General features: G+C 44.8%; 1 protein-coding gene across 3 annotated transcripts in view; it reads right to left on the bottom strand.

The window, feature by feature from the left end:
- The window catches only part of HIPK2 (homeodomain interacting protein kinase 2), a 189,991-nt gene extending 164,421 nt beyond the window's left edge, over nucleotides 1-25,570 (bottom strand). For 2 of the 3 annotated variants that reach the window (XR_012636370.1, XM_074940362.1), the window contains exon 1: nucleotides 25,128-25,570. Coding sequence is in view for 2 of the 3 variants with exons in the window: in XM_074940362.1 (XP_074796463.1) it covers nucleotides 25,128-25,146 (19 nt within the window). In the remaining variant the exon portion in view is untranslated. The remainder of the gene's footprint in view (nucleotides 1-25,127) is intronic. The other variant, XM_074940376.1, reaches the window with a different exon arrangement.
- Between the last annotated feature and the right edge of the window lie 1,329 nt (nucleotides 25,571-26,899).

A 26,899-nucleotide genomic window follows, 5' to 3' on the forward strand; every position in this document is an offset into this window, starting at 1 on the left:
GATGGCCGGGAAGGGTACATGACGCTCGCATCTTCAGGAACACTGGTCTGTATGAACAGCTGCAGCAAGGGACTTACTTTCCAGACCAAAAAATAACCGTTGGGGATGTTGAAATGCCTGTAGTTATCCTTGGGGACCCAGCCTACCCCTAAATGCCATGGCTCATGAAGCCATACACAGGCAGCCTGGACAGTAGTCAGGAGCTGTTCAACTACAGGCTGAGCAAGTGCAGAATGGTGGTAGAATGTGCATTTGGACGTTTAAAGGCGCGCTGGCTCAGTTTACTGACTCGCTTAGACCTCAGCGAAATCAATATTCCCATTGTTATTGCTGCTTGCTGTGTGCCCCACAATATCTGTGAGAGTAAGGGGGAGACGTTTATGGCGGGGTGGGAAGTTGAGGCAAATCACCTGGCCGCTGATTACGCGCAGCCAGACACCAGGGCGGTTAGAAGAGCACAGCAGGGCACGCTGTGCATCAGAGAAGCTTTGAAAACCAGTTTCATGGCTGACCAGGCTATGGTGTGACAGTTGTTTGTTTCTCCTTGATGAAAATCCGCCCCCTTGGCTCACTCTACTTCCCTGTAAGCTAACCGCCCTTCCCTCCTCCCTTCGATCACCGCTTGCAGAGGCAATAAAGTCATTGTTGTTTCACATTCATGCATTCTTTATTAATTTGTCACACAAATAGGGGGATAACTGCCAAGGTAGCCTGGCAGGGGTATGGGAGGAGGGAAGCACCAGGTGGGGTTGTGGATGAGGGGAGGAGGGAAGGACAAGGCCACACTGTATTTCAAAACTTATTGAATGCCAGCCTTCTGTTGCTTGGGCAATCCTCTGGGGTGGAGTGGTTGGGTGGCCGGAGCTCCCCATCCCACCCACCCCCGCTTTCTTGGGCATCTGGGTGAGGAGGCTATGGAACTTCAGGAGGAGGGCAGTTGGTTATACAGGGGCTGCAGTGGCGGTCTGTGCCTTTCCTGCACCTCAGCCATACACTGGAGCATACTAGTTTGATCCTCCAGTAGCCTCAGCATTGCATCCTGCCTCCTCTCATCACGCTGCGGCCACTTCTCCTGTTGCTTCAGCCATCTATCCTCTCACACGTCCCTCCTGTCCTTGCGTTCGTTTTGTGCTTTCCTGGACTCTGCCATTGTCTGCCTCCACGCATTCTGCTGGGCTCTTTCAGTTGGGGTGGACTGCATGAGCTCAGAGAACACTTCATCGTGAGTGCATTTTTTTCGCCTTCTTATCTGTGCTAGCCTCTGGGACGGAGATGCTAGTCGCAGCGTTGAAATATTTGCAGCTGTTGGAGGAAAAAAAGGGAGATTAAAATTGAAAAAGACACATTGGCCATTTAAAAGGAGGGGCTGATGTTTTTGGGTTAACGCGCAGCACAAACCCAACTAACCCCCCACACACACACACCCAATTCTCTGGGATGATCGCTTCACCCCACCCCCTACCGCATGGCTAACAGCAGGGATATTTCTTTTCAGCCACAGGCAAACAGCCCAGCAGGAACTGCCACCTCTGATGTCCCCTTAATAAAATTCCCCTATTTCAACCAGGTGACCATGAATGATATCACTCTCTTGAGGATAACACAGAGAGATAAAGAACGGATGTTGCTTGAATGCCAGCAAACACCGGGACCACACGCTGCCGTGCTTTCTTATGCAAGGATTCCAGACTACGTGCTACTGGCTTGCCGTGGTAAAGTGTCCTGCCATGGAGGACGCAATAAGGCTGCCCTCCCCAGAAACCTTTTGCAAAGGCTTTGGGAGTACCTCCAGGACAGCTTCATTGAGATGTCCCTGGAGGATTTCTGCCCCATCCCCAGACACGTTAACAGACTTTTCTAATAGCTGTACTGGCCGTGAATGCATCCCAAGTCTTCAGGGCAAATTAATCATTAAACACGCTTGCTTTTAAACCGTGTATTATATTTACAAAGGTACACTCACCAGAGCTGCCTTCTCCGCCTTCAAGGTCCGGGAGCCTGGGTTGGGAGGGTATTGGATCCAGGGTGATAAACAGTTCCTGGCTGTCGGGGAGAATGGTTTCTCCAGTTGCCTGGTGTGTGCTATCTTCAACCTCCCCCTCCCCATGATCTTCCTCGTCCCCAAAATCCTCATCCCTGTTCCGTGAGACTCCCCCCTTGCAGGAGTCCACGTACAGGGGTGGGGCAGTGATAGGGGCACCCCCTAGAATTGCATGCAGCTCATCATAGAAGCAGCATGTCTGGGGCTCTGACCCCGAGCAGGCGTTTGCCTCTTGGGTTTTTTGGTAGGCTTGCCTAAGCTCCTTAAGTTTCACACGGCACTGCTGCGGGTCCCTGTGATAGCCTCTGTCCTTCATGCCCTTGGAGATTTTTTCAAATATTTTGGCATTTCATCTTTTAGAACAGAGTTCTGATAGCACGGATTCGTCTCCCCATACAGCAATCAGATCCCGTACCTCCCGTTCGGTCCATGCTGGAGCTCTTTTGCAATTCTGGGACTCCATGATCACCTCTGCTGATGAGCTCGCCACACTGGCCAAACAGGTAATGAAATTCAAAATTTCGCAGGGCTTTTCCTGTCTACCTGGCCAGTGCATCCAAGTTGAGAGTGCTGTCAAGAGCGGTCACAATGGAGCACTGTGGGATAGCAACCGGAGGTCAATACCGTCGAATTGCGTCCACACTAACCCAAATTCAACCCGGCAATGTCGACTTCAGCACTAATCCCCTCATCGGGGAGGAGTACAGAAATCAATTTTAAGAGCCCATTAAGTCGACAAAAATGGCTTCGTTGTGTGGACGGGTGCAGGGTTAAATCGATCTAACACTGCTAAATTCGACCTAAACTCGTAGTGTAGATCAGGGCCTAGACTCCATATTCTCACTCCCCTGAGACAACTAGTCCCCTCTGCTTTTTTCTTCCGATAACATAGGAAAGACAAAAAATCCATAGATCTCTAGTTCCAGGAGGTTCCAAAGTCTTCATCTTCACTCCCAAAATAATGTGCAAAATAGAAACTGAAAGCCTCCCTTGACCAAACTGCAAAATTATATCCAAATGAATCCAAACTAAATTCTCACTTTTGTGAAGTCAGTGCATAGTTGGGGAAAGGAGAAATCTCCTTAACACTGAAATGAAATGCACTTATGCAAACAGGATTCAGGATTTACATCCATCTCCTAGCCATCAGTTTGTGTTTTTCTCTTAGCCTTGGTTAATAAACCATCTGTCTTCCTACAAAGGTGAACAGTCACCTATGATCCCTTCTCCAGTTCTAGACACATAGTACAAAAATCCTGAGAAGATGCCGATGGCTCTCAATTCCCACAGACTTTGATGAGATTTGAGGGGATTCAGGATGTCACAGGAGGCTCTCAGCAGCCTACAGGCTCCTCCCGCTACACCTGTCCAAATTAGGGTGACCAGATGTCCCGATTTTATAGGGACAGTCCCAATATTCAGGGCTTTGTCTTATATAAGCACCTATTACCCCCCACCCCGTCCCAATTTTTCATACTTGCTAGTTGGTCACCCTAGTCCAAATACACACAGGCACATATACACGCACTCCCACATCACACACATTCCTAAAACTACAAGTCAGCCTCTGAAGCAACTCACCAGTAATTCAGCACACCTCCTGCCTCCATTCTCCAAAGCTAGGCCTGCCTAGTTTCTCTTCCATATCATAGAATCATAGAATATCAGGGTTGGTTGGAAGGGACCTCAGGAGGTCATCTAGTCCAACCCCCTGCTCAAAGCAGGACCAATCCCCAATTTTTGCCCCAGATCCCAGATGGCCCCCTCAAGGATTGAACTCACAACCCTGGGTTTAGCAGGCCAATGCTCAAACCACTGAGCTATCCCTCCCCACAATGTTTCTCCTAAAGCAACAGCACAAGTGTCTATAAATGAAGAGCCTTTAAAGTAAAATAAATTGACTGCTACAGGCCCCAAAAGTCCTGGGAAATGAGATGAACAGGAGGAGCCAGACCCTCAGCTGGTGGGAAAAGGTGCAGAACTCACTGGGGCCCAGACCTAAGGGTGTGGCCTAAATTCTGCAGCAAGGTTCTTTCTTTGCTGTCTATAAAATTCCTTTGCTGAAAAATTCAAAGAACAGTCATTACAAATAAATAAATAAATAAGAATGAAAAGAGACAAGTTACAAGCCCAAGACCGGGGTGATTATCAATAAGCCGAAGAGCACTTGGTGCCAGCAACGGACTGAGCCTTGTATTCTCACAGACAAGCAACTCCAGCCCCTGGCACCACAGCCAGGGTCAGGAGCTGTGGCTGCACGGGCGCCAGATGAAGGGGGTGACTGTGTAAAGAGCAGCTGTGGGGGGCGGGGGGAGGGAAGAGGAGGTGGGCAGGAGAGGGGAGTGAGGGGCTGCTTCTGTCTGAGCACCCTTGCAACGGCAAAGCTGCCTGTAGAAGGCTGGCTTCCTTGCAGGGAGGGAATCTGCGGGGGGTGTTATTTGCTACCACCAACTAGCTGTGTCCATTGCTAATGCCAGCAGAGAGAAGCAATTGGGATGGGGAGACAGAGAGAGAGAGAGAGAGAGAGGTTCACTGTGTAGATAAATATAGTAACATACATAGCTAAATCTATGCAGATGGGCTGGATAATAGGAGTGATCTAATTGGCTAGTCATAGAATCATAGAAATGTTGGTCTGGAAGGGACCTTGAGAGGTCATCAAATCCAGCCACCTGCAGTTAGTCAGGACCAAGTAAACTGAGACCATCCCTGACAGGAGTTTGTCCAACCTGTTCCACAACCTCCCTTGGAAGCCTATTCCAGAGTTTAACTACCCTGACAGAATTTCCTAAAAATCTGACCTAAATATCCCTTCCTGCAGATTAAACCCATTATTTCTTGTCCTTCCTCCAGTGCACATGGAGAACAAATGAGTACAGTTTTCTTCATAACAGACCATGATTTAAAAATTGTCAGTTATGTAGAATCCACCACATCCTTTGTTAAGTTGGTCCAATGCTTAATTACTCTCACTGATAAACACTTACACCAGTCTGAATTTGTCTAGCTTCAACTTCCAGCCATTGGATCATGTTATACTTTTGTCTGCTAGATTGAAGGGCCCATTATTAAATATTTGTTCCCTGTGTAGGTACTTACAGACTGTGATCAAGTCACCCCTTAATCTTTCCTTTACTAAGCTAAATAATTGAGCTCCTTGCGTTTATCACTATAAGGCATGTTTTCTAACCCTTTAATCATTCTCGTGGCTCTTCTCTGAACCCTCTCCAATTTATCAGCATCCTTCTTGAATTTGTGGGCACCACACAAGGTGTTTCAGCAGTGGTCACATCAGTGCTAGCTAGATACAGAGGTAAAGTAAGTTCTCTGCTCCTACTCTAGATTCCTCTGTTTATGTATCCAAGGATTACATTAGCCCTTTTGGCCACAGCTTCACACTGGGAACTCATATTCAGCCGATTATCCACCAAATCTTTTTCAGAGTCACGGCTACCCAGGACAGGGTCCCCTATCCTGTAAGTATGGCTAAGGTGACCAGATAGCATGTGAGAAAAAATGGGACCAGGGACAGGGGGTAATAGGCATCTATGTAAGAAAAAGCCCTGAATATTGGTATTGTCCCTATCAAATCAGGACAACTGGTCTCCCTAAATATGGCATACGTTCTTTGTTCCTAGATATAAATATTTACATTTAGCCATATTAAAATACATATTGTTTGCTTGTGCCCAGTTTACCAAGTGATTACATTCCCAGGCTCTCCCCTGAACCTTTAGAGTCTTCCAGTAAATTTACACACACACACACACACACACACACTCAATTCTATACATACAGGCTGATTTTTTTTCAGGAGCCTATGGGAGTTGGGTGCCCAACTCCCATTGAAAATCAGTTGATTTAGAAAGTCTGAGTCCTTTACGTCCCTTGGCGAATGCATTTCCACAGTTCATTGCCATGAAAACCCTAGATGGGCTAGAAATCTATGCCTGGATGTTTAGAAGCTCTCTCTTGATATATTAAAATGCTTTGGCAATGTCCTTATCACTTACATTGAAAACCCCTGAGGGTGGGATGAGACATTTTCTGTCTGCAAAACCCTGGTTCTGCAATCAAATAAAATCATAAATAAACCCCAGTAATCCCAGTGGCTTCTGTAGCAAAGGGGCAGAATGGCGTGGCCCTCATATCTACCTCACTGCTTCCCAAGCTGTGGGTTGTGCATCTCCAGTTGGCTGTCCATGGGGGTTGGGAGCTTGTTTGCTTTCTCTGTGTCAAGTCTTCTGCTGGGGTAGATTTGCTCAGCCATCTACAACCAACCACAGATGCCAGAAACACTCAGTAAGGCACGGTGCCAGTTATACAGCGCTATAGAAACTGTCACAGGGTGCACCTGAAGAGCAGCGGTCATGAATGGCTGAATGTGGGGTCGAAGGAGGAGAATTGGTTGAGAATGCGTATTCTGCTGTGATTTAATAAATCAATTCATTAATAAATAAACAGATAAATAAAATAATAATAATGGGCTACTTTAGTTTTAGCAATTTTTTTTAAATGGTGTCTTCCGGGCTGGGACTTGAAAAGGCCTGTTTGAGTTGGGGTTTAGTAACAGAGAAGGCTCTGGCAGACCCTCCCCACCAGAGCTGCTGTGCAATGTACCATACCTACAAATGCACACACATGCTGAGCACAGGGCAACTCTCAGCTATTGCTTTAATGGCTCGTGCACTGGGGAACAAGAATGTCACCCCCTAACACTCCCCTGTCTCCAGACACAAGGCTTCCCCTTTCCTCCTGTCTCCTCCCACTGCCTGATGTACTTTACAGTGACTGGCTGCCAGTGGCATTCAACCAAGCTAGCAGAGAAAAGCTATGTCTACCCTGCAATAAAAGACCCATGGCACGGCTGTGGCTGGCCCGGGTCAGCTGACTTGGGTTCGCAGGGCTCAAGCTGCAGGACTATAAAATTGCAGGGTAGATGTTCGGGCTTGGGCTGGAGCCCAAAGTCTGAGAGCCTGCAAAGGGGAAGGGTCTCAGAGACCAGGCTCCAGCCCACGCCTGAGGGTATGTCTATACTGCAATTAAACACCCGCGGCTGGCATGTGTCAGTTGACTAGGACTCACGAGGCTCGGGCTGTGGGGCTGCAAAATTGCAGTTTAGACATTCAGGCTTGGGCTGAAGTCCAGGCTCTGGGATTCTGCCCTATTGTGAGGTCCCAGACCCGGACTTCAGTCTGAGCCCAAATGTCTACACTGCAATTTTACAGCCCAGTAGCCCAAGCCCTGCAAGCCCGAGTCAGCTGACATGGGCCAGCCGCGGGTGTTTAATTGCAGTGTAGACATACCCTGAATGTCTACATGGCAATTTTCAACCCTACTGTCTGAACCCACAGGCCTGAGTCAGCTGACCTGGTTTCTGAGGCTCGGTGCTGCAGGTTTTTTATCGCATCACAGACATACCTTAAGAGAGAGTGAGAGAATATTGTGCTAATGAGCCACAGAAACATTGCAAAACATATGATGGGAATAAAGGAAAGGAAAAGGTCAGGCCACTTTTCAAACAAATGCAATGACAGAGAGTGAGGTGGACAGGACTACTGACTGCATCTGCAAAGCATTCGAGGGAACTTTCCAGCTGTTGACGGCTGCTGTGGGGACATAATTAAACGCAACTGAAAATCGATGACCTGCAACTTGTTCCAGCCATGCCAAATGACATACACACATTTTCCCCCACTCGCCCCCAGTGCAACCACAAACATCTGGTTTATTGCTCCCAATATCAAAAGTCACAGGGATCTCACCTGAAAACCTGCCCTACCCTGCCACTCACTCATCGCCATCATCTCCTCCCTTGCTCTCCCCACACTGTTTTCAAAGTTCAGGGCCTCTTTGGCAAGGACAGCCCAGGCTGTGTGTCTGATGGAAAACAGCAGGAAAAAGCAGACATCCCCCTGTAAAGCATCCTTTGCCTGAAATCCCTTCAGACTTTCATAGCTTAGAGGAAATGCAGGACTTGATAGTGAGTCATGTGCTCCTCTGGGAATGATTTCAGAAGAAGAGGAAAAATGTTTAAATCGGATCGAGTAGAAGGCCAAACTCAATCCTAAAGGGGGCAACTCCAGAGACAGGACATGCTGTCCATGCAATGCGACCATCCACATTGGAACTGGAACATAATGATGGCTCAGAGGCCTAAGGAGTGTTCTGGAAAAGACACAGCTCCTCTATTGGAATGGGTTTACTTCAGCTACCATGGTGACTGGTATGGTATGGTATGGCGTGGCAGGGCATGGCATGGTATGGGTAGATGCATGGATAGACAAATACTGATCCCCTAACTGATACTGCATTTGTCTATATCGCTGAACTATCTTTGCACTCGGTATGATTGGCATGATTTGGTCCGGGATTGAAATAGTGAAGGGTGCATTAGCAGAGCTGTAGAAGAACCCCAGAACTGGAATCACAGGGATGCCAATGGTGAAGGCTGATATGCATCAGCAGAGCAGTGGGCGGGGTCCTATGGCTGTGGAAGTTGCAGGCCAGGTGAACTGGCAGATCCAGGATTACAGATCACTCCTGAAGAAGGCTCTCACTGGCAAGACACACTCAGCCATTCTCACACACACTGTCACAACACCCCTCTACATAAACACACTAACCTCACTCCCAACACACACAAACTCTGAAGCAACCTCACACGTCTGGTGCACCCATTGATACAGTCACCAAACACACTGACACAAATTCCCATCCTGGCAGAGCCTCATGTACACACACTGAGGGCCTGATTCACATTTACACTCAGACTTTTTTGCACCACGCTGACAGCCTAAGGGGACCTTCACGTGAGTGCTTGAGTCATGCTGGAGCGCTCAGGAATGCCATGACGACACCTTTTTGGGCGGCCAGAACAGCGTTCCAATACCTTTGCTGGGCCAGGGCCAAGCGGCTCTTTTCCCTCCCCAGCTGCAGAGCGTCCCCTGAGCCAGCAGGTGCCGGTACTGGACCCAGGGGCATCGCTCAGTGGTGGGTCAGTGAGGAAGGAGCTGGGGATGCTGCAGGAAGAACTGTAGAAGGGAATATGGGAGCCCCCCCATGAAAAGCAGGAGATGGGCACAGATAATGAGGCTGTAGGGACAGGACAGGCTCTGCGGGGAGTCAGCCTCTTCTCCCCTGGGCCTCCCCCAGCTTCCCCTATCTTCTTCTCAGCTCCCCCTGCTCCCCTGCCAGGCCTCCTGGTGCCCTGCATTCTGGCACTTCCTTTTTTAGCACTTTTTAATGTGGATTCAAATGTAGTTTACTGACAGTGCAGTATAAAGAGATCCTAATGAGAATCAGGCTCACTTTGCCCTCCCTATACAAAGCTGATAGAACCTTCCATGCCCTGTGCCCCACACTCCCTGCCACGGCCTTACATATGTACTGTCACTTGTGCTTGCACACACACAGAGCATCCTCTCCTTCCTCTTCATACTCACATGTGCTTTCTGATTACTCCAGCATTCAGGCTATAAGAAACTGCCAGCCTTCATCCTCCAGGAACTCACATCCTTCCCTTTCCAGTCAACGAGAAAATGACAGTGCAAGAAAAAAAATGGTCACCACCAATGGGATCGTCTCAAGTCTGGGTTACAAACTTCTCCGTCATGTTGCACAGCTACTTTACAGCAGGTGTATAAGATGACTGAATCCCCTTTGCAGAGCACAAACACAGTCTGATGTTGGCAGAGAGTGAGTTTTATGGGGATGCAGGTTTCTGGTTGGTGAAGCAGCCAGAAAAGTGGATGGAACATAGATTTTCCCCCCAGCCTGAGTGAGTTCGACACCCTATTTGTCACACAATACGTGACTCTGGTGTGTTGTTAGATCCTGGGCTGCTCCTGGGTGCCTATGTAGTGACTGTGGCCAGGAGTGCTCGTTTTCTGCTAAGTCTGGCGAGAAAGGTGCAACCTTTCCTCCTATGCAAGGATGTTGCCACGGTTGTCACTACCTGGAGATTTGATTGGTGTCATGTATTCTACAGGCAACCACATCTTGAGACTACCGAGACATGGAGGTTAGTGCAGCACAACATAGCCTGCTTATTAAATGGAGTTGCACATGGTGGGAGCAATTAAATTAGTAAGCTGGTCAATAAGCAATAAGTAGAATTCAACATGTTTGTTTTAACCAATATTGCTTCGGACCTGGTCCTACTGACACAGCTGAAATAAGTCCAGTAAAGGGGCTCCAGCCAGAGCTCTCTCACTATAAACAGAGGGGGTTTCTAGCAGGGTGTTCTCCGTGAGAGGTCCTGGAGCTTGGAACTCCCCTCTTGGTCTGCCAGAGCCTGGTCTTCCTAACCTACTGGGCATGAAGAAAAGGCTGTGGTTTTTCTTGGGCTTTGAGGTTAGGGGCTGGGAGTCAGTAGGGTTTGGCAGTTACTGATTTATGCATGGGCAGCCCTTCACATTATATAGTATTGCATATTTAAATCTATGGGATAGGCACTCGTAGCATAGGAAGTGCTTCAGTGGAGATTTACAGAAACAGAGCTCCCTCCAGGGCTTGTCAACCGCTCTCATCAGCCACCTCAATCAGAGGGGGCTGCCTGAGAGTGACATGAGGTGCTGCTTCCACCACACTCCCCACCTTGTCTTCTTCACCAGGAAGGAAAGGACCATGTTTCATCCCCAAATTTGAACCCCATGTATTGATGCCCCCTGACACCACTAGGCCAATTTGTTTACTTGCTTTCATCAAAATTGGAATTAAAAAAAATCAACCTCCACAGTCATTCAGCACCAGCCCTACTGGTCTAAAATACCACCCATGAGGAGAAGCCCACAAATGCGGGGTGTCACAATTTCGGGACTTGGCAATGTAAACCTGTGTTCTCTGTGACCCAGGTAGGTGTCCTCCCCACTGATTCCCAGTCAGGTGCTCTGTGCGCAGGTACACTCCAAACTACTTTAACCCCTGACTACACTTCACACAGACTGAGACACTTCAACTCCTTGTCCGTCCTCCCCACCCTAACAGCTCAGTAAAACCCATCATTCAACATGGAAGCAAAATCTGTCCTTCCCAGATGTTATGGGCATCCCAGATCCCTGACCCAAAGTCCAGAAGTCACAGAGATATGGTGTAGTCTAGTAGAGTGAGCACAGGGCTGAGGACCAGGCATACCAGAATTCTAAACCCAGCACTGCCACTGTCTTACTATGAGGCCTTGGGAACATCACTTAAAGTCTCTGTAAAATAGAAATAAATAATAATACTACCCACTGACCTACCTCATCAGGGTGTTGTGAGGATTAGTTAATTATGGTTTGTAAAAGGCGACTGAAATATTAAGTAAATTGTGTCACGGTCATGCTCCTGAGGTGCACACAGAGAGCCTGAAGATGAAAAGAATCCCATTTCCTCCCAAATGATTCAGTTTACATGAGAGAGATTAAGAATGGTAATGCAGCAGTGGTCGCCACATTCTATCCTATTCAGGCTCTTATATTCCACTAATCGCTGTGTTATCTGACTGCCTACATGTTGGCCTATGGAGCCTATACACCAGGGGTGGCCAAACTTATTGGCCCTCTGAGCCGCATACAACAATCTTCGGAAGTTTGAGAGCCAGAGCACACCTGCCAGGAGCCGGGGCTTGGGGCTTCAGCCCCACTCCCGTTGAAGCTCCAAGCCCTGGCAGGTGAACCCTGCAGGGATGAAGCCCCGAGCCCCCCTTCCCACTGGACAGAAGCTCCTATCCCCCTGCCCCACAGTGCAAGGCAGAGGTCCCAAGCTCTCCCCCCCCCCCCACCCAGTCTGGTAGGCGGAGAATGGGGTGGCGGGGGGGGGGCACTTGCGAGCCTCACTTTAATGGTAAAAGAGCCACATGTGGCTTGCAGTTAGACCACAGTTAGGCCATCCCTGCTATACACCATTGCTTGGAAAATGAGAGTGTCACATAGGGCTTGCCATGTCCAATCAGACCACTGGTCTGGCTATTTCAGCACCCAGAGCTGGCTGTTAGACTGAGAGGAGGGGACTCTAAAGATCACATACACACTTTCAATGTAAAATGTATCCAATAAGCTAGGGACATGTCCCAAGAATCTTCTTACCAACTTTCCCCCCAACTTCTGAGGCCAGTCTTTTGCATAGTGGGGTTGATAATGGTCTAGCAGTTGACTGCGCTTAGAGGGAGAAGGCAAATCATTTTGCAGGCCTGCTTCAAAATATTAAGACCTTCTCTGCCAGCATTCTGTATTTGGAATCCATCAATGCAAAATGCCTCACAGGAAGGTTAAAAAAAAAAGGCCATAATGCACCTGGCTAAATGCCCTTCACTCCCAGCGTCAAGCCTTAAACACATGACCATCCCTTCTATCCATGGAAGTAGAGAACACCACAGACATTACTCCAGCAGTTTCAACCACATTGTGGGCAAGGCCAGAAGATGTCTGAGGTAATGTTCTTGAGCCACCAAAAGTTGCATCTATACTGCCAAAAATCAGGTACCTAATTCACCACCAGTGCAACTCCATCAGCAATAGTACGGGTGAAAGCTAACGTACAGACAGATCTCAGACACTGTTGTTGCCCTAGTGGGTTAGACCAAAAGTGCTGGTGGTAAAAATATCTGAGCCCTGTCTACACTGAAACATTTCTACCACTAGTGAGATGTCTATATTTCTGCTAACACTGTTCATTCTGTTGCCTTATCCTCCCAACCACACACAGTCTATTTGTCTGCTGTGGCCACCTGTTATGTCCTTTCTGACGTGACATTATGAGCTATTTGGGAAAGATACTTGCCTTCTTTGTGTACGTTACCTAGCCCAATTACCTTTGATTTACGTCCTTAGCTGCTATTGTAATACACATAACAAATAGTAATAATAATTGTGAAGCTGCATCACTGGTGAATTATGCTTCCATTTTTTCATAGTGTAGATGCACCTTGAGGAGACACACAGGAGAGGCTATCGCTGGTATCAAGAATAAAGCACAGCAAACCAGACCTGAGCTGACCCATAAATGTGCACACATTGGGCTACCCACTGGGGGAGGAGGGGGGGTTCTACCTTTCAAAGGAAAGTAAGACAGAAAAGAAATCAGACAGACAGCATCCTTGGAATATATGTAGGAATATATAATCATGCTCTCTCTCTCTCTCTCTCTCTCTCACACACACACACACACACCATAATTTATCTCTTCCTCCTCCTGTTTGACATTATCCTCTGTTCTAGTATCATAATCTGTTGCTACGGAAACAACTATGATGTCACAAAGAGAGGATTATAGATGTCTTGAACAGGAAGAAAAGGTACATTATAATGGGAGAGAAAAAGACACCTACAAATAGCTGCTGAGCAGGAGACATTCCAGGAACAGGAAATGTGAAATGGATAATAAACAAACAAGTGGCATTGATGTCGCTGTAACTGGGAATAGAATTTGGCCCATCATTTTCAAAATAAAAAGGTGTTTACAGTTTTTACCCCAAGAAGCAAAAAGCATCTGTGCAAAGCTGTTTAAGCATTTTCAAAAATTAGTTTTTCTCAGAAATTCTTTGCAAGTTTCCTTGTGGAGGATATTCTCTCCGTCTCACTGACTGAGGCTGGGTCTCCCTCACATCACTACACTGTGTGTGTTCCAGAACTCCCGTCAAAAGTGCTGGCATAATGCACCTGTAACAATATGGCTGATCAGTAGGGATCTTGTTGGTTGGCTGCCATCTTATGGGTCCTTTTGATCTTTAATCAGAAATAAATAGAGAAGCTCCGAACTTGTTTCCAAGTCACTGATGACTCAGAAGAAAATGCTCTTGAATACTTATGGGTCAATGTCCTAACAGATAAAGCACAAGGTGGGGTGTTAGTTGGTGTCTGCTACCAACTGCTAAATCACACTAGGGAACAGGATGACCAGTTCCTTTGACACCTATCTATAATGTGTAGGGAAAAACGTGCTATCCTGAGGGACTTCAGTATGAGTGACATATCCTGGAGATCTCATGCACCCAGTACTAAAACATCCTTTCTGAACTTTATAGAGGAGAATTTCCTAACTCAAAAAGTATTGCAGCCAACACAGGGGAATTCTATATTAGACCTTGTCTTGACAGATAAAGAGGAACTGGTCACAGAACTAGAAATTAATAGTAATTTAGGTACAAGTGACTCATAGACTTAAGACAAGAAGGGACCATCATGGTAATCTAGTCTTACCTTCTGCACATTGCAGGCCACAGAATCTCACCCACCCACCCACCCCTGTAGTAGGCCCATAACCTCTTGTTGAGTTACTGAAGTCCTCAAATCTTGATTTAAAGACTTCAAATTCCAGAGAATCCACCATTTACTCTAGTTCAAACCAAGCAGTGACCTTGACTTGTGCAAGCAGAATATAGTTCAGACCAGGGATATATATCCTTGGTGCTTTAAAAGGGCCAATTTCACTCAGCTGAAAACAACGATGAGCCAATCATCTGGGAGGAAGAATTTTAACAGAAAAAAATGTAAATGATCATCGGGACTAGTTTAAGAACTTTACTTTACTAGATGCCCAAAAAACCACAATCGAGGAAGAAAGCCATATTGGTTAAAAAACCAACATGGTTTAGTGGGCAAGTGAAGGCAGCTGTAAAAAAATAAAAATATTTATATATACAACAAACAGAAGAAATAGGAAGTTGATAGTAATGAATATAAATAAGAAGCTAGGAATTATAGAAAATTGATAAGGGAAGAAAAAGGACACAAGAAGAAATCTATGTCCAGCAGTGTTAAGGACAATAAGGAGTTTTTAAAATATACTAGGAACAAAAAGAATCCTAACAGTGGTATTGGTCCTTTACTATACCGAAATGGCAGAATTACCAATAATAATGCCAAAAAGGCACAAGTGTTCAATAAATATTTATGTTCTGTATTTTGGGAGGGGAAACAAGGGATGTACTCATATTATATGCTAACACTCTTTTCAGTCCACTAGTATCTCAGGAGGATTTTAAACAGCAGCTACTAAAGTAGGACATTTTTAAGTCAGCAGGTCCAGATAAGTTGTTTTTAAAAAGCTGTCTGAGGAGCTTGCTGGACCATTAACGTTGATTTTCAATAAGTCTCGAAGCACCAGGGAAGTTCCAGAAGACTGGAAGAAAGCTAACATTGTGCCAGTATTTAAAAAGGGTAAATGGAACGACCAGATAATTATAGACCTGTCAGTCTGACATTGATCCTGGGAAAGATAATGGAGCGGTTGGGACTTGATTAATAAAGAATTAAAGGAGGGTAATATAATTAATGCAAATCAACATGGGTTTATGGAAAATAGATCCTGTCAAACTAACTTGATATCTTTTTGTTGATGAGATTACAAGTTTGATTGATAATGGTATGGTGTTGATGTAATAGACTTGGATGTCTGTAAGGCATTTGACTCGGTACCACATGACATTTTGACTGAAAAGCTAGAAAGGTATAAAATTAACATGGATCACATTACATGGATTAAAAGCTGGCTAAATGATTGGTCTCAAAATGTAACTGTAAATGAGGAATCATCATCAAATGAGTGTGTTTTTACTGGGATGCTGCAGGGATCAGTTCTTGGCCCTGTGCTATTTAACATTTTCATTAATGACCAGGAAGAAAACATGAAATCATCACTGATAAAGTTTACAGATGACACAAAAACTGGGGGAGTGATAAATAATGAAGATGACTGGTCACTGATACAGAGCGATCTGAATTGCTTGGAGCAAGCTGGATGCTATCTAACAATATGTATTTTACTATGGTCAAATGTAAATGTGTATATCGAGGAACAAAGAATGTAGATCATACTAAAGGATATGGGGGCTCTATCCTGGAGAGCTGTGACTCTCAAAAAGATCTGGGGATCATGAGGGACAGTAAGCTGAGCATGAGCTCCCCGTGTGATGGCCAAAAGGATAAATGCAATTCTTGGATACATAAACAGGAGAATCTTGAATACAAGTAAAGGGGTTATTTCACCTCTATAGTTGGCACTGGTGCGAGTGCTGCTGGAATACTGTGTCCAGTTCTGGTGCCCACAATTCAAGAAGGATGTTGAGAAATTGGAGACGGTTCAGAGAAGAGCCACAAAAATGATTACAGCAGTGATACTCAGACTTCAGTCGTTCAGGAGCCAAATTAGCAATCAACATTATCCAAAAGAGCCACAGTAGTGTGAATGCATTGTTTCGTTTACTATAGTACTATATATTCACATTTCAACAGTATGAGAGGGGAAATATATTATTCTCACAGCAAAATGACTGACCAAGTATTATTATTTTATCAACTGCAATTGGTTAATAACATAGTAAAAGCATCTGATTGGTTAATAACTTAGATTGGTTAATAATTAAATCACACAGTGTTTTAATATCATGTGGTGCAAAGAGCCGCAGGGGACACATTTAAGAGCCACTTGTGGCTTGCAAGCCTCACTCTGAGTATCACTGGATTAAAGGATTAGAAAACATGCCTCGGAATGATCTACTCAAGGAGCGCAATTTATTTAGTTTAGCAAAGAAAAGGTTAAGGGATGACTTGATTACAGTCTATAAGTATCTACATGGGGAACAAATATTTAATAATGAGCTCTTCAATCTAATAGAGAAATGTGTAACATGATCCAATAGCTGGATGTTGAAGCTAGACAAATTCAGACTGGAAATAAGGCATAAGTTTTTAACAATGGGAGCAATTAACCATTGGAACAATTTACCAAGGGATGTGGTGGATTTTCCATCACTGACCATTTTTAAACCAGGATTGGATGTTTTTTCTAAAAGATCTGCTCTAGGAATTATTTTGGGGAAATTCCATGGCCCGTGTTTTACAGGAAATCAGACTAGATGAATAGAGTGGTTACTTCTAGCTCTGGAATCTATGAAAAAAACAAGTGGATTATATCCAATAGCAATAAACTCACTAACCTAAAATGATAAGCAAGAAGGACTCTTTCTTGTCCTCCTAGGCAAGCATAAAAGCAGAGCCTCACTGATACAATGGCAAAAACATTGGTACAGCTGACCTGATGTTAGAGAAAAGAGAATGTTGGGACCAATGCTGTCAAGCCATCCAGCTTTCATGCCAGGCACACCTATTTACTAAGTCACACACACACTGGATGCACCTTTAGATTTTTATACATTTCAGTCACCTGGCCTGATCGTGAGAATGGGGCAGACAGACGGAAAGGAGAGATTATGTGACAGCCACACGTGCCTTTGCCGCATTATGTGCAGACATAAAATTGCAGAAAATTTCAGCACTCAGGGATTGTAGGGGTCTTCCAGTGGGTCTATTTGAATTGCTTCTGTGTTTGAGCCCTCGATTTGGAGTGGCTGATAGTAGTGATGGGGGAACCCCAAGAATTTCAGTGTTAGGAATCAGATCAATTAAACCTCCAAAAATTCTAATACTTCACCAGAGTTTACCCGGAGTATATGAACTTCTTGATCATGTGGAATTGGACTGGGAATCTCCTGTAAATGGAATTTCTCATGCAATAGCATCCCTTTTGCTTCCATTCCCAGCTAGAGCCAGGAAGTGCCTGGAAGTACAAAGATGAAAAATAACGGGACAGGGAAGTTGCTAAATGAACTTTGTTCAAGTTTTGGACCAAGGTTTGGCTCCTATTTTACATGAACCTATTTGCCTTTCCCTGGTTTTCCAGGATCAGGAGAGCACAGTGGGAAACAAAGCTGATATTTTGATGGGGGATGAAATTTGGGCATGAGCCACTGTGTCCCTAGGAAGTTGTCAGTCTTTAGAGGAGTTCAGTGAGGAGCTATGCATTGTGGAAATGTTATTCCAGATGACCAAGCCTTGCTAATCCCCTTAAGTGTAAAGACTGTAATGAACAGGAAACATTGCTGCCCTCCTGAGTTTTCTGGGATTGCCAAGCTTCCTGGAATATCATTGGGTCTGACAGAACATCATCACCTTGTGGTGTGACTATTTTATCACATTTTAAATGTGGCAGCCTTAAGTGATGTCTTTACCCTTTCTTCTTCTAGAGGTAGATGTCAATGCAGACACTGGAAGCTGAGCAGGGAAGAGAAAGGGGCGTGATTAAAAGCAGTGCTCAACTTTTCTAATCAAATGGCCAGTTCAGTGGAACGTGACAGACACTGCTACATTATCAAACTGCTGGGGAGACCTTAAAAATACTGTAGTACATTCTGTAGTCCTCAACACAGCAAAACTCCCACTGTCTTCAGAATTCAGTCTATGGAGCCTGATTCTAAACTCACTTCCAGCAGTGTTATACCTGTGTGGCTCCATTAGTTTAAGTGGCATTACTGCTGATTTACACCTGGTGTAAGTGAGATCAGAATCAAGCCAAGAACTGGCTAGAGAAGCTTGGGCATGGGGAAGTTCACAGTGCTGCTGCTCATTTTGTACCCACATTGTAGATAAATAAGGGACTTCATTCTCCAGGGCTGACATTCCTCCACTGGCTTGAAATTCACCTGGATTCGTCAGCCAGTTTATAAAATACTTTGAACATGTACAGAACTACGCAAGTGCACAGTGGGAATTTGTTATTAATTATTATTATTATACCAATAAACAGTAGGGTTTATTTATTCTTTTTAACCCTGACTTTTGATTCTCTAAGGTTATACGTGTGGATCCGGAAATGTCCCTCACACCATGCTATTGGAACACGGGGAGCTCATTTACTTCAGTGTGACTCCATTAGCTTTAATGGAATCACTCTTAGTTCAGGTCCCAGTTCAGAAAAGCATCCGTGTTCAGGAATGGCGCTTAAACCCATGCTCAAGAGCTTTCATGAATCGGGGCCTTCCCCTGGTGTGAGGGGAGAATCGGGCTCACTCTCTCCACCGGTCAGCTGTAAATGCTCACAGGAAATAAAGTGACTTTGCTTTTTCTATGCTATATACACACAAGCTGAGCAGCTGCTGACTTGGAGGAACGTTATCATTTGGGTCTGAATGTCGATTTTTAGAACGGTTAAAAAAGTGAAATAATTTTGAGGCCAACAGTTCCAAAAGAGGATGCCTAAAGTTAGGCTCCTAAATCCATATTTAGGTATATAAATAAGTAAGAGACCCTTTTTGCTAATTAGGGTTTACTTCTCTCCTTTGGTTATGCAGCAATGTTTGTAGCTGGACTGGTCCTTAATAAAGAGGTGGATAAAGTAAATAAATCTTCCACTAGAGCAACAAATAAGAGACAGCAATGATAATAGTAATACACTGAACTTACAGAATACAAATTCCCCAGTGAGGGTGAGTAGTCCATTTACAAATGGACTAACTAAGGCACAGAGTCTAGGTCAATGGGACTGTTCGTGTGCTTAAAGCGTGACACATATGTAAGCACTTTCCTGAATTAAGGCCACAGATTAAGGGTGGGATTTTCAAAAGACACAGTCTTGGCCTAACTCTACTTCACAGAAACCTATTGATTTCAATAGGAGCAGAGTAAGGCCAACACCGAGTGCTTTTGGAAAATCCTACTCTAACAGTCAGCTCCAAGGTCACGCACCAAACCAGCTCCCCAGACACCTGCTCTTACCACTGGTCCGTGCTACCCCATCCTGAAGTGAAATAGTCTCTGCCAGTCTGAACACAGGGATGCTGTACTCACATCTGAACTACAGTTTTCAGTAATCATAAGAATGGAGGGCTCTGCAAATTTCTCACGTGGGGGACCACTTTGTGAGACACAGGGACCCTCACAAGGACTCACCTCCAGTCCCAACACCCCAATCCTATAATGGCTTGGCTCTCAAAAACCTTCACTCTGGAGATCACCAGAGAGGTTCTCCACAGCTACCATATGCCAACGGTTGAAAACCAACGTTGTGCGGTGGCCCAAACTTATAAACTTGGGTAACTAAAAGCAGGCACCTAGATCCAAGCCTAGTCTCCAAGTGGCCTGATTTGCAGAGGTGATGAGCGTTCAAAATACCCATGGAAGTTAATTAGGGTTGTGGATACTCACCACCTCTGAAAATCAGGGCAATCATTGAGATGCCTAAAATAATGAATAATAATACTACTCAGCTCTTATATAGTATTTTTTATCCATGCTCTCAAAGAGCTTTACAAAGGAGGTCACTATCTTTATCCCCATTTTAAAGATGGGGAAACTGAGGCACTGGGAGGGACGGTGACTTGCCCAAGTTAAACCTTTAGGCACCTAAGCCCCTATTCTGCAAACTGACCATGATTTTCAAATTTGGGCCTGATGCTGCACACACTTATGGATGTGCTTAACTCTCTACATGCACGGTGAGGAATCCAACTGAAGTCAATGGGGTTTGTCACTTGTGTTAACTTAAGCCGATGTGTAAGCCCATGCAGGAGCCAGCCCAAGCCTGAAGTGTGGCCAGTATGCACATTCCTGCATTCTGAGTGGCTGTTCCCCTCAGAACACATTGTCTATCTGCCCGCACTATCCTAGCCCTTACAGGGCTTCTTCCATTTCAGAAAATAAAACAGCATCTCTCACCCATTTCATCTCAATAATATTTAATCATTAGACATTTCAGTATGATAACAACAATAATTATAACTGGAGGGGATTTTCTGTTATCTTGGAAACAACCACCTCTTGAGCTAATAAAAACCTGTGCCTTTGGTCCCAGCACTGATTTAGCTCAGGTGATGGTTATTACCTCATAAACAGGAAGCTCCATTCAGTTATTATCTCAGCGCACAGAGTTTTGGGGCAAAGCCCTTCACAAAGTGCCAGAGGTTAATCCATTAAAATGATCACATGTTGCCTCTGTAAAGTGCCTGTCCCAGAAGCTCTGGGAAAACACTAGCCAGTTAAATAGGATCTGACCTTAGACATGTTCAGGGTCAGAATTTCATGCCTCCAACAACCTGATCCTGCGAAGAGCTCCCTGGGGGCAAACCTTTCTGCCACCATGAAGCCCCATCAATGTCCCTGTAGTGGCTAGGTAGAATTTACAGGAAATTCAGATATTAATTCTATAAGCCACCCACACATAAAACTACTGACGCTGCTGCTAATAATAGACTGTAAATTGCAACAAAGTTGTCAAAGATAAGTAATAAGCAAAGCACAACAGCATAACACCAAAACAGGAGGTAATAATCATTCTAAAAATAAAGGTGAAAGCAAACTAACACCCCTTTATGCTGTGCTCTGAAGGCTGCCAATCTCAGGTGCTGGTGAGCCACCCAGGAAAGGGCAGGTGAAATTCACTTCTATGCAGAAGGCTGCACAAAGTCTGTGCACCACTTAAGTCCAGCTTATGCACCCTTAAAATAGGGCTTGAGTGGGACTTCAGTGGTGCATAGGCTTTCTGCTTGACCTCTGCACAGGGCAGAATTTCACCCAGCAAGAGTATCACAACTGATTTGAGCAGAAAGGTCGATACAGGGTGAGACGCCATCCTCTCTCAGAGTCATGGGACCAGGTGCTCCACTGGTGTGACTCAGGATAGCTCTGCTGAAGCCAGGGGAACTATACCAGCTAACACCAACTCCGAAACCGGACAACTTATTTTTAATGCCAGTGAGGACAGTTATGCTCATCTAGTCTGACCTCCTGCATAACACAGGCCATAGAACCTCACTCAGTGATTCCTGCATTTAGCCCAATAAATTCTCCAATCTCCATTAAGATTAAAGCGACTCAAATCCAACCCAGGTGCTGAACGTTAGTTTTAGTTGCCTTTCTATTTTTATTCTGCTCGGTCTATTTTATTTCCTTCATTTTACCCTTTCAGTTCTAAAAAGGAAAAAGAACAGGAAAGGCTGGAGAACAGGAATGTGGCAGGTGAAATCCTGACTCTACCGAAGTCAATGACGAAACTCTCCTCGATGTCACTGGGGCCAGGATTTCATCCTATGTATTTACTTATTATGCACGGTCTGGCTCACAAGAGCTGCTACTTGGGCCAGCAGTTTAGTATCGTCACACAGAGCACGCACCAAAGTATTCCGAAAGGTCTTTGTACATAGCTCACTTAAACAGAGATGTATTGGAATCATTTAATAAATCTTTTAAGGTGTCACATTTTCTAACAACATGTTTTTGTAAAAGAGCCCTGTGCTTTCAAACCCGTACTGCTGGGAAAGATATCTTCTCACATATTCCATCGTCTGTTTTGGTGGTGGTGGTGGTGGGTGTGGGGGGGTATGTGTGTTACAATAGTAATCCACTGACAGCTCAAGAGTCAAACAATAGGAACAGAGGAGCTGTTACGTACTACAGCACTGAGCCAGCACCTCTACAATTATGCTTCCATTAGTGGCTTAAATGTACCTGATGCTCGGGAGGAAGGCTCAAGAGAGCCTGTGATATGCAGACTATCATTTCGGGAAGGAAAGACCAGAACCACACACTCTCCTTTTAAGATTAGATTCACATTCCACATGCAAGTAAGTGCAAGTTTCCATCCTTGCCCTATAATGTGTCAGGGAACTCTGAAGAACTCTCATGACTATTAGGGAGGACAGCATAGCCATTAAACCCCCGCCCCCCCCCCAAAAAAACAGTCCAACCCACAAACCTATTTTAATGCAAAATTCAACCCCCTTTGTACCTTATGTGGACTCCTGAGAGTTGGGATATTGCAGATTTTCCAGCTTTAAGGATTGGGATGTTTTAATAGGCTGCAAAGTTTTGCTGTGGGACCTTCCCTGCTGCAAGGCTGTTATCGATGGTTCCAAACAGGCCTTCTTTATAGGTTGTTGGGTTTTTTTTCAATCACCCAAGTGCCTTGAAGCAGCTGACGTGAGAGTGCAGTAACTGTTAAACTCCGGCTAAAAGCCTCAATGCGTCACCATGAATCTAGAGAAGAATCCAGTATGCTGGCTCCCACCAGGCTGATGTCCATTAGACTCAGTCTTCCTGTAATATTTCAATTGGAGATGGTGCCATGCACTTTTGCAGAAAGAAGGCTTAATGAAACATTTACAGAAATGAGCTCAGTTTTCCACAAAGGAGATAAGGTAAAAATCATGTTCACATTGCCCTATAGACACTGTTAATTATTCTCTCCTCAGATCAAGGGGGTGAGTGGGACAGTAAGCTAAATGTCCCTCTTCTGGAGACCTGGGGGACATCATAAATGAACATGATCTTGGAAGATTCATCCTACCCCACAGTGGATTTTAGTCCACATCACAAAATCACTGCATAATCCAACCTGATCAGTAGACTCTGTTGCAGAGAAGCTCAGGACGGGGACAGCAGGCACTGTGATGTAAGACAGGCCTAAAGTGCACTGGACTAGCTGTGTAAGGAGTCCAGCGCTGCAACAGCAGGGAACTGATTTGGTCAGGATTAAAATGCACTGGCAGTGCTACCATCTGTGGGGCCCCAAATCTAGACTAGCAGGGAAGTGAGGCAGGTAAAGATTCGGATGCCCTTACACAGCTGGGAAGTATGGAGCCCAGGACAGGAACAGCAGGTCATGATGGAGGTGCAATGTCAGAGCAGGGTGGGCACCTACTTGCCTCTAGCAATTTCTGTTAGCATCTCACTGCCACAAGCGTCACATCCAACCATGACCGTGAGCACTGCAAAAGAAAGGCTTTCCAAAGAGAGACACTTCTTTTCCCTTGAAAGGGCAAAGCCTGCTCCGAACAGTTCTTCAGTCAGTAGCAAGTTTCTTTTCTAAACCAGACCTTAACCGTCCAGCAGAGGGCGAGTTCAGGAGGTGTTTAAAGAGAAACATTATTTCATTTCATTTCAACACCCCAGACAGTTCCAGCACTGACTGTAGCCCCTTTTTACAGATACAGTTTAATAATAAATGTCCCTCATTGTTTTGCACACTCTCTTTTTTCAGCAGATCTCTTGCATTTGCCTTTCATTAGTCACACTGCAGAAAAAAATAATGGCTACATTAAACCTATGCTCTTCAGGATCCGGGAAGAAAGGACTGGAATAATACTTATTTGTGTTGCCTTCAAACAATCCCCTTTGTTTATTTTAGAGTTCAGACTATTTACAGGCCCCACAATTGTAAACCACCCTGAAGCATCCTAGCCATCAATAAACACATCGGTAACTTTACACCGTGTCCTTTAGAACACTCCAACTAATACTCGATTTTCTTCTCAGATAAGTTTTATCAGACGCACTACAGATAAAGTATTGCTTCCCGCATGCCTCTTCCCCTGCCAGACATTAAAATCTCCCTTGCTATAAATCGATCGTCAAGACATTTCTGAATAAAATAAAATAAACTGAGGATTTCTATCCAGTTTACATAAATGCTCTCTAACCAATTCTCAACCAGAAAAGGGGGGACGGGGACGGGGACGGGGACGGAAAGGAAGGACATAAATACAACGCTAGGTGATATAAATTAAGCCGGATTTATTTTTAAACACGAGTCCTAAAAAGAGAGAGGAGAGAGAGAGAGAGAGAGAGAGATTTAAAAACTGAAAAAAAAACTAAGTTCACTTTCAATTTTCACTGCAATCCCCGGTTGGATTTAACTAGAAACTGAAAGAACTGACAGTCTGCTGCTAGAATTTTTTCCTGACATATATGCCTAGATACGCTATTATTTTTTTAACCTAAAAATATAGTTGATCAGCAAAATCCCAAAGCAAATGCTTTCTGGAGTACAGGCTAAAGCAATAGGGTGTTCAGCCCTTGAATTTAAACTACATTTCATACAGAGAGAGAGAGAGAGAGAGAGAGAGAGAGAGCCAGAGAGAGCAATTACAGGGCAATCTTAGTCAATTTCATTGTTCGGCTCGGCACTGAAATGGACTTTTCCACCCATTTCCTTCGTGACCACGGACCGAAATGATCAAAATAAAATAAAATAAAATAAAATAAAGAGGGGGTGAGGAATTTTACAGACAATCATGGGTGGACAGAAGGAAGAAATGGAAGGCAAATTAAAACCAACCTCCATTCAAATACTAAGAATACTAATTTTTTAAAAGGCAGAGCCATACATTGAACCTCACAGCAGCGACAATGAGCTATGCTATAATGTTGATTTCAGATCTGTGGTCATTTTCTTTCTCTTTTTTGGTGGGAGGTGAGGGGTGCCTGGTGCCCAGAGATGGCCAAAGAACAGGGACGGGGAGGGGTGGAAGGAAATAAAAGACCCAGAGCTGCCTTACCTTCGTACATAGGGGCCATCGGTGCAAGAATGTGTTATTCATGGCAAAAAAAAATATATTAAAACATTTAAAAAATGAAGCGAGATCTCAGCCCCCCAAACTCAATACAAATCTGCCATCTTGAGCCTGTGTCTCTCCGTACAGTCGAAGCTGCCAGCCTCCTGCATCACCGCCTCACTTCATCAGGGGGGAGACAGAAAAATCCACCCTTGATCCTGTCCATCTAACAAAAACACCACCAAAAAAAGGAGCAGGGAGTGGAAGAGGTGTGGGGAGGGTCGATGCACAGTGGACAGGTCAAGGGTGGGGGGAGAGGTGATTAGAGGCCCCCCCCCAGATTTGGGACTTGGGGTCGGGGAGGGGGGACTCAGCCGATCCCCCTAGCTCTCAGCTCAACATGTCTGTGTGTGTTGGGGGTTTCTGCAAAAGTTGCATTGGAGGCGAGAGCGAGAGCGAGACAGAGACAGAGAGGGGGAGACGGGGGAAAAAAAGCAAAGGGAGTTTGCAAATAATCAAATACCGATGGCACTGATCGCAGTTTCCCAGAAGGAGAGAGAGAGAGAGAGAGAAACCCTCTACTGAGATTATGTGGGATCTTGTTTAACAACACATTTCAATCACGAGAAAAAAGGAACAGTCAACAGAAGTTGGTGAAACAGTTCTGTCTCCCTCTCTCTCTCTCATTACAGAAAAGAAAAAAAAAGGCAGCTGATTGAAGCTTTGCAATTCACTGGCTGTGGGGATCATATAATTTGAGCTGATGTTTTACAATAGCATGGAAAATTCCTACTCTCCCCCCCCCCCCCCAAAAAAAAACTCTTCTATTCCCTTTAGGCATTTCACAATCTGTTTCTCTGACAAAAGTTCCGGGGATTTTTAAGTCCATTCTTCCCATTTAAATCCAGTTTTTGCAGTGTAAATATTTAGAGGGTGCATTTAAAACAAACATACTTTGTTGCTTTCAGAATTATTCTTTTTAAAGAATCACATCGGATAAGTGTTTACTTATGGAGACTGACAGCTAATGACCCTCCTCCTGTTTTCATTTTAACAGATCCATCTCTTTCCCCCAGTTATTGCTGGGGAAATGCCAGTCCTCAAAATCATTTATTATCAGCACATTGACATATGCTGTAGGTAAAGCCTTTATTTTCTAAGCATCTTTCATCCAGTGGTTCCTCAGTACTTCACAAAGAAAGGCAAATAACCATATGCCTATTATACCAATGGGGAAACTGAGGTACAGAAAGGTTAAGTGACAGCAAATTCTATTGCAAAGGTGGAACCAAAAACTAGGACCCCGGTCGTCCAATAACCTCCACATGGGTCTGCCCACACAGAGCTCTTTGCAAGATCAGGGCCTAAGACCAGATCTTCACAAGCGCTCAACAGTTCCCATTTAGGCACCTAAATGAAGTGGCCAGAATTTTATAAGTGCTAAGAACCCAGCAACTTCATTTAGGTGCCTAACTGGGAGTTGAATTCTTTTGACAATCTGGTCCTTAGTCTTCTGACTAGCAGTCTCCTACTCTAGGCCCTGGACACCATTGCCCCTTAATTACAGATTGTCACCATCCTCATTTCCTAAATCATGGTTCCCATCTTCTTAATCCCATAATTCTCTTGTTATAATTGGAGGTCACTTGTCTGTCTAGGTCACTAATATTTATTACGTAAACTTGTTTCTGCATCCTGCTTCCTGACTAGAACACCAGCTAGTGGAGTGCATTTCAGGGCTGCTGAAGCAAACGTAGCTTCTGGAGAGTAGCAGA

Source organism: Natator depressus, chromosome 1 (genome assembly GCF_965152275.1).
Source record: "Natator depressus isolate rNatDep1 chromosome 1, rNatDep2.hap1, whole genome shotgun sequence".
Lineage (NCBI taxonomy): Eukaryota > Metazoa > Chordata > Testudines > Cheloniidae > Natator > Natator depressus.